This window comes from Mus pahari, chromosome X (genome assembly GCF_900095145.1).
Source record: "Mus pahari chromosome X, PAHARI_EIJ_v1.1, whole genome shotgun sequence".
Classification (NCBI taxonomy): domain Eukaryota; kingdom Metazoa; phylum Chordata; class Mammalia; order Rodentia; family Muridae; genus Mus; species Mus pahari.
In genome coordinates, this window is record NC_034613.1 from 73441983 (window position 1) to 73450757 (window position 8775).

The 8775-nt window shown below is 42.4% G+C and overlaps 1 protein-coding gene across 6 annotated transcripts in view; it reads right to left on the bottom strand.

The window, feature by feature from the left end:
* The window catches only part of Gk (glycerol kinase), a 73828-nt gene extending 68344 nt beyond the window's left edge, over positions 1–5484 (bottom strand). For 3 of the 6 annotated variants that reach the window (XM_021188837.2, XM_029534022.1, XM_029534020.1), the window contains exon 1: positions 5091–5330. In XM_021188837.2, coding sequence (XP_021044496.1) covers positions 5091–5168 — 78 coding nt within the window. In that variant the 5' untranslated portion in view covers positions 5169–5330. Of the gene's footprint in view, positions 1–5090 lie in introns of all 6 variants that reach the window. The other 3 variants (XM_021188838.2, XM_021188840.1, XM_021188839.2) reach the window with 3 other exon arrangements.
* Between the last annotated feature and the right edge of the window lie 3291 nt (positions 5485–8775).

An 8775-nucleotide genomic window follows, 5' to 3' on the forward strand; every position in this document is an offset into this window, starting at 1 on the left:
AGGAAAGGAAAGGAAAGGAAAGGAAAGGAAAGGAAAGGAAAGGAAAGGAAAGGAAAGGAAAGGAAAGGAAAGGAGGAAAAGAAAAGGAACGGAAAGGAAAGGAAAGGAAAGGAAAGGAAAGGAAAGGAAAGGAAAGGAAAGGAAAGGAAAGGAAAGGAAAGGAAAGAAAAAAGAAGAAAAGAAAAAAAGAAAAGAAAAGGAAGGAAGGGAAATCTGTCTATAAGCCTTTTGAGATCTCTAAGTATAATGAGACAACTGGGGCCAAGGCACTGTTTCTTGCCAAAGTAAGCATGGAACTACAATTCTTGTCATTCTTCACAAACACTGGCAGTTGGAACAAAATGATTACACAACCATTATCTGTGATGACACACCTGAGCCCTGCCCAGGACCCACTGAACCTGAGTCACAAAATGATCATAAGGTACAGGACTTATTCAAAGTAGTATTTATTCATATCTTGTGAAACCAATTAGTAAGAATGTTTCTTGGTGGAGAGTCATTCATGTATGGCTCTAATCCTATAATCAGAGGTGACATGTGACTGGCTGGGTCCTCCCTCAAGCTCTCCCCTCTTTACCATTCTCTAAGCAGTAGTATAATCTGCCTCAGAGTATAAAAGACTTGGACTTGAATTCTTGTTCCACCAGTTATTACATTGCATGTGACCTTGGACCCAATCCTCAAATCCTCAGTCACAATCTCATCACCCAGGTAAAGGCATGTCCCTGAACACTATACCTCATCAAATGACAGTTGACTGCGTCCTTGACATATTGCAAGTCACAGCATTCTCCAAAACTTTTTGTAAACATTTGACTTAATAGGGAAAAAGTTAAGTTACCAAAGTAAAGAAGGAAGTTGACTGCTTTAGCTGAAACTTCTTTCTCATAGAGAAATTGCCCCTCCTTAAAACCTGTTACACTAAATCTCTTTCCAAGAAGTTCCTACACTGCAACCTGTGTAGCCATGTGCCAACACAGGTTCACTTTCCTATCAGACAAGTTGGGGATTTTCCTCTAGTACAAAACATTTGCACCAGATTCCAAAACTTAGTTCTGTGACAAGTTGAGAAATAAACATGGGGGTGGAGGAAATGGCTCAGTGGGGAAATGTGTGTTCCACCAAACCGGACGATCTGAGTTCAATCAACCAGACCTACAAGGTGGAAAGAAAGAAGTGTCTCTCAAGCCAGGTGGTTGTGGTGCACACCTTCAATCCCAGCACTCAGGCGGCAGGAAGCAGAGGATGGTGGACCTCTGAATTAAAGGACAGTCTGGTTTATAGAGAGAGTTCCAGGTTAGGACTATACAGATAACTCTGTCTTGGAAGAAAAAAATATCTAAAACAAACCATAAAGTGGTCCTCACAAGTTGTCCTCTGACGTCTACACAAGTGCCATACTGAGTGTGTGTGTTTGTGCACACATACTAACATAAAGTAAATAACTAGATAAAAATGTAAGAAATGAATTTGAGAGAAAGAAACATGATTGAAAGGAAAGGCCTAGGAGCTAGAGAGATGGTTCAGTGGTTCACAGCATTTGCTCTTCCAGAAGGTGGGCTACAACCATGTGTAACTCTGGTTCCATAGGATCAGACAGATTCTTCTGGCTTCCTTGAGCACTGCACACATGTGATACACATATAAGAATGCAAGCAAAACACCCATACTTGTAAAGAAAAAAGGGAATAAAGTGGAGGGTCTACTATAAAAATCAAAGAGCACTTACTTAGTATTGTGAGGCCCCACATTTGACCTTCAGCACCACAAAAATAAAAATGAATAAGTTCTACAGGAAGAGGGAAAAGCTGAGTAAGGGTGTGGGGTAAACTATAAAGATAGAACTGTTGAACTACTATTTATAGGTAGAGCAGAACCATAAGAAACAGATAGGCAACATAGCATTAAGAGGAGGCAAGTCACCTTAGATGAAAGAGAATTTTTTTATTACTAATAGAGTTTTATTAATAGAAAAGAGAAGAAAGCTTAATGAGGTTATTGGCCTCCAATAATTCAAATATGCAAATTAAGTGAAGACTAAAAAGATTGTGTAAGTCTTCACCTTTGTGAGCTTCCTTCCTCTAACAGTTCCTACACACTGCACCCTTTCCTGAGAAGGGGAGCAATTAATTTTGAGTCATCGTTACAACATGGAACAGTAACACAGGAACCACTCCTGGGAATCACCTTGTGACTGAAATACTTAGTCAGCAAATCCACTATCTGCACTCCCCAGGGAGTGGTTTACAACCAAAGGAAACACTACCTTGCTAAACCATTCCTAAGTTTTCCCAATGACCCACTTGGCCTTTGAAGCATGGATTTCTTAGTCGGTTCTTAAGGAATACACAATGTTATCCATCAACATTTATTTGTAATTATTTGCCATTTAGTTTTCTTTTTCAGATTACAAACTTAAAAAAAAATTATAGCATTATGAACTTGATAAATTTTTTCTCTATTAATGTAAAAAAAAATACCTTTAGGAAACAAAATAAGAAGGAGTGTGTAAAAAAGACTGCCTGGACTACAAAGGTAGCACTAGGAAGAACCCAAATGAAAGCAAGCTCACCGAGCTGGCTCCTAAGAAGGAAACCTTTAAAATTATAAACTGTTTTACTCACATCCATAGAAGGCAAGGCTATACAAACTTAGAAACAATTATCGTGCTTTGCTTGGCTTTCTCCAATGCTTTGAGTTAATAGTTGTTAACTTATAAACTGGAAAGAGAATATAAAGTAGGAAAGTTTAGCCAAGGACTCTAAAGCACCATCTTTTATTAGAATAAATGGAAGATCTGGCCTGAGACACTATTGCCAGTGTGTTTGTCCCCTTCAAACTGCCTGGCCCCTGTAGTCATTAGAGTGAAACTTTTTAAAATTATTTGTATTATTCACTTACTTTGTGGTGTGTGTGCACACCACAGCACACATGTGGACATTGGAGGAAAACTTGAGAGAGTTGTTTCTCTCATTCCACCATGTAGGTCCCAAGGACCAAGATCAGATTATTAAGATTGGCAGCAAGCACCTTTATCCATCCACTGAGCCATCTCTCCAGCCCTTAGTGTGACAAATCTCAAATATGACTTCAAAATTCAACCAATATGGCTGATTGTGTTTGTTTGTGTTCATAATTGTAGTACTTATGGGGCTGAGGCAAAAATACTACAAGTTTGAGACCACCCTGTGCTACTAGCGAGTCATGAACAGTCTGAGCTATGTAGCAAGATACTGTTAAAATATTCAGCTTGTGGAGGGATGGCTTAGCATCTGAAAGCACTAGTGCTCTTCCAAAAGACCTACATTTGCTTGCCAACATTCACAGTGTAGCTCACAACTGTCTAAAATTCAAATTCCAGGAGATCTGACACCCTCTTCTGGCCTCCTCAGAAAGTAGGCACACACACGCATGGCTTATAGACACATGTGTAGACAAAATACCCACTCACATAAAATAAATACATTACAAATAATTCCAATTAATGTTTAACAGGCTCAGAAAAATGATAATAATTTTGCAGCTATATTATTGCTACAGATATATTAATCAAATCCAGCCAAGCAGACTTATTTATGATTCAGGATTACTTTATAAGCTTTTATATGAATGTAAGACAAAATGAATCCTACCTTTTGCTAGTAAAAAGTTTAAAATGCAGATGTGAAACAATGATTGGGAAACTCAAACCAGGGTTGTCACTAAGGAATATTTACATTGAAAGTGGACTGAAAGTTTCTCAATTACAAAAAAAAAAAAAAAAAAAAAACAAAACTTCTGATCACAACACAATGCAGTTTTTAGCCAAGTGCTAGTCGAAGAAAACACACAGGTGTGCGTGCTCATACACACAGGTGTATGTGCGCAAACTCACCAAATAATACAGGAAGAGTTGGGGGTATAGTTCAGTGATAGACTGTCTGCCTCCCATGCTACCGGCAAGGATATCAACCCCTAAGGGTACGGGTAAATAAATAATTGAAGAAAATTCATAGCTGATAAAGAAATAAAGAGGGAGGAAATTAATCACTAAGTATTTACATCAACCTTGCAGGTTAGTCAAATGCCCACTGAAGCATGGGCTTTTAGCAGCTCTCTATTCACTTAAATTACTTTCAAATGATCTCACTGAACTGAATGCTAGCTCCCTCTTCAAGAGCAAGTTTCCTAGCTGTGAACAAGCAGTGGCTCATGCCAGTAATCTCAGCACTTGCCTGGCTGAGGCAGGAGGCTCAGGAGTTCCAGGCTTCTCTGGAATAAATAGGCAGATCCACCCCATCTCAAAAGCAAAACAAAAACGAAAAAGAAGAGCTAAACTTCTTCACTGCAAAACGAAGCAGCAAAGAGACATTTAAACAGCTCCTCTTTATGTTAATTCTCATCGTGCATACTAAATAGAATTGCCCTGACACATTAAACAGTCGAGCGGAGTGGACAATATCTGATGATAATGGTCAAAGTGTCAGAACTGAAATTATTAAGCTCTTGAAATGAAACAAAGATTACAGAGAACTGCAATGTGTCCGTTTCCAATATGTTCCACCACCCCCTCAGTAGTCTATCATCTGCAGTTTCTGTGGCAGAGGATGACAATGCATCAGCATGCTAATACTTTATTCCTTCTACCGCTTGAACGGACGCTATGTTGGGCTACCACAGCCGTGACACAGCTTTCCCTCCATCCAAGGACGTCCTATGCCCAGCAGGCCAAACACTCCTAGGGAAGACCGCAGCAGTGTCAATGTGACCACCTGTCCTTTACTGCATCGGGGTTGCTCTGCTTGGATGCTCCAAGAGTACTCACTCTCTTTGGGGGAAGAATCTCCCTATTGGTATGTGACCTGGCTCCACCACCAAGGCTGAGACCGCTCAACTCTGCTGCGGGGGTATCCTAGGAGGCCAAGATCCCCCCAGAACGGGACAATCCCAGCATGGTAGGTCCCCCTTTTGGCCTCCCTTCCTCGCCCCAGCAGCTAGGGCCCAGGAGAACAAGAGGCGCGCGGACTGAGGACGCAACACCCCGCCTTTTCGTCCTCCAGCTAGTGTCCCAGTTCAGGGGGCTGAGAAGATGTCACCCCGGGGCTCACCAAAAAACGTGTCGAGCTGGTACCCTGGTCCACTGCTCCCACCAATGGCCCCAGAACTGCTTTCTTCGCGGCTGCCATGGAAGTCAGTCAGCTTCAGAGCAGAGAGCTTAACACGGCTGGTCTCCGGGGTGACTGTGGAGGGCTGCGGAGGGCGGAGCAGGGACAGCGGAGGGCAAAGCAGCGCGCTTCTGCTGAAGGCTCGCGCGGCTCCTAGGCAGCCCCTTTACTCCCGCCCGGCCGCGTCGCCCCGCCCCTCCGGCTCAGGCCCCGCCCCGACCTGCATTCTCTGAGCCCTCGGGAGGCGTGGCAAATGGGGGGGCGCTGTCTTCCGGGCGGGCCAATGAGCGACTACAGAAAAAGACCCAGGAGCAGGCCAGTCTGAGGGGTGAGAGACGTCACTGGGGCGGGGGGGGGTGTCAGCGCACGGCGGGGGGCCGTGGGGCGCGCGGTGGGTCACGTGGTCGGGGACGGGCGGAGCGTCTGTCTTTAGCCAAGCTCAGGCTTAGCGGAGGGCGGGGCCTCACAGAACACGCCCTGTACCCGGCCCTGGGGCTTGCACGGAACCCCGAGACTTAAGCCTGCCGGAGCAACCCGAAGTGCAGAGCTGCCTCTTCCCTCTCTGGTAGGCTGTGCAGAATGCGACCTGAGTCGCCCGGTGGACGATCCAGCCCTTTCATCCCCGCTCTTCCCACGCCCCGAGCGCTGAGCCGCTGTTAATAACAGCAATTCGAGGTGCGACCAGCGTACCCCTCACATTTGTAGGCCAGGGAGAAAGAATGCGGAAGTTAGTTCGACTTATCGTGTAAGAAAAGCGTGTCAAACCATTGTCTCCGAGAACCTCAGGTTGACCAACCACGAAGGAAACACCCCGGCACCTCCCAGTCCTGAAGCGTCCTTGCTTTTTTCGCTTGGCTTCACTGAGTTTGCCCTCCCCTATGCGCCATTTCCGCTCTCTTTATTAACCACTGTGGACTAGGTTGGGAGCGAATTGGGATTCTCACTTGACCTTGAATTTACCTTGCCTAGATCTTTTGGAGGCGTGTGTTCTAGAGGCTTTCAAACTTTAGACTGGACCCGCAGTGAGAAATAGTTTTCAAAACAGCCTGGGGCTGGTGTTTGTGGGCTGCTCATTGCACTTGCACTTTTTGTATAATAATTATATGCTGTATACTCGTGTATATTTTTAAATATTTTCTAAAAGCATTTTTACCGATGCTATGCACTCTATGTATTTCATTCTACGGGATACCATTTTTTTTAACATCTTGATTGGAAAAACAAAACGCTAAATTGAGCTAGGTGATTTAATGCAAGTCTATGACCCACTATGGAGGAGGATCAAAAAGGAGTTCAAGGCCATCCTTGGCTACCTTACCACCACCAAAAAAGAAAGAAAGAAAGAAAGAAAGAAAGAAAGAAAGAAAGAAAGAAAGAAAGAAAGAAAGAAAGAAAGAAAGAAAGAAAGAAAGAAAGAGAAAGAAAGAAATCAAGCAAGCTCTGGTTTTGTAAGCTACCATGTTTTCTATCATCTTTAGAATTGATACTATTCCCAATGTTTTTCCATCCATTTCCCAAATCTCACACTATTTTGCAGCACCCCACAATTGTCACAAATTTCCTTTGCTCTATACCACCTCATTCATACATATTTATTTGTATACTTTGTATGTGTTTATATAGTTTTACCATGCTTGCTATTAAAGCACAATTTCCTGTCCTGGTGTTCCAGATGAAGACTGCTCATAGAGATGCTACACTTGCTAAGACTTGATAAACTTTCAGATAAGTCAGTATTTTTTTAAATTTCCTGGAATGGAATAAGAAGCAGCCAGACAGAATAGACAAATATTAAGACACTAGGCCAACTTCTCTGTCAAATCTGTGATAGGCATTAATTGAGTACATTATATAGAAAATGATTCTCTTAGTTCTAGAAGTCAGTAAGAACGGAGCCACAGACCTTACTATGTGGAAGCATTAAAAAAAAAAAAAATCCTGACCACATCTGAACTTTAGCACAGTTGCGGCTCAGGTTCCAACAGGACAGCAGATTATTTGTTTAACAGCACAGTAGGGATCAGAATTCCGTTGTTTCCAATGAAATGAAAGTAAAGGATCATGAAAGAGCCTTAAATTCATTTTTACTGTGCTTCTTATAATATTGTATATCTCACAACTTCATTGCTGTCACCAAAACAAATGTGAAGAGCCACAGTATTATTTTAATGTTCCCAAACCATTCCTATCTCAAATATCCTCTAAAACAAACAAACAAACAAACAACAACAACAACAACAACAACCCAGAAAAATGTCCTGAATGGAGAAGTCTAGCTCAGCCTATCTTAATTCTATACCGTAAATATTTACTCTAAACTTTCACAGATTTATTGTCTCCCTTTTATCTGGTCAGACTGGCATGCCTGTGATTCTAGCATGTGGGTAGGTAGAGGCAGAAAGATCAGGAATTCAAGGTCATCCTCAGCTACATAAGTGATACCAGAATGGGCTATATATGACTTTGTCTTAAAAGGAAAGCAACGGAAAGAATTATTCTGTTTTTCTTTCCCCTTTCCTATCCCTTCAAGCCACAGCTTCGGTCCAAAACCTCCGTATAAATGTAAAACTGAATAATAGGTACTATGACTGTTTTTATATTGTCAAACATTGTTAAAAGTAACACTAGGACAACTGAGTCCCAGAGAGAACAAATAAGCTACATATTTGAGACCACCCATCCTCCAGTGTCACATCCAAGACTAGAATTTCATTCTGACATGAAATCTAGTGTCCTTCATAACAGCCTAAAGGAATGGAAGCTGAAGGGAATTAGAAAGGAAAATGGATAAGAAAAATAAGGAAAATGGAAAAGCTGATAGTATGTCACTCTTGATCAATCATCCTTGATCATCCCCCGACCACTAATATATATTAAAGGTTTTGGCCCTGACATTCAACACTTAATCTTCATGACCTCAAGTAACCCATGGCTTCTTTTTGCTCACTTGCAAAATAGGGAAAATGTCATTTATAGTGACGTGAATGAGTTACAGAGATTTAACTGATGTAATGTCTCTGGAAGCATGGTATGAGCAGTACAGCTAGGCAGGAAAGGCAAAATTCATGTATTTATATTGTCAAATTGGCTTGTCCCAAGGGAATCCAGGTATGAAGGCTAGGAGGGAAATGCTTCATGCAAATAGTTTAAGGAGTCTGAGTCATCTCAAGGATACCTACACTGACATCATTTCCCTTTCCTTTCCCTCTCTCTCCCTTTTTCTTCCACCAGGTCTTGGGTAACCCAGCCTAGCAGCCCCTCCATCTCTATTTTGCCAAGGGGATTTAGGTAGATCCTTCTACTCCATTTCCTAGTGTTGGGATTACAGGTGTATGCCACCAGCTTCAGCCCTTCCTGTTATGATGTCTGACTGGTAGAGCAGGAAGCCAGTTAACCCCTGCTAGAGAATCTTCTGTTGGTTCCGTTATTCCTTCTCTGATTTTTCCTGTTGTTAATTATGCAGATGTTGCATAAACAGAAAACCTATTTTTCCCTAGAGAATATTCTGGTAACCCTCCTTGATCTTCTCATGTTTGCCTAATAACTAGCAGTTATTAGTTGGATATAGTGGCTTGCACCTATAAGTCCAGCTGTAAGGAGAGGGGAGGGGGGAGGGAGGGAGGGAGGG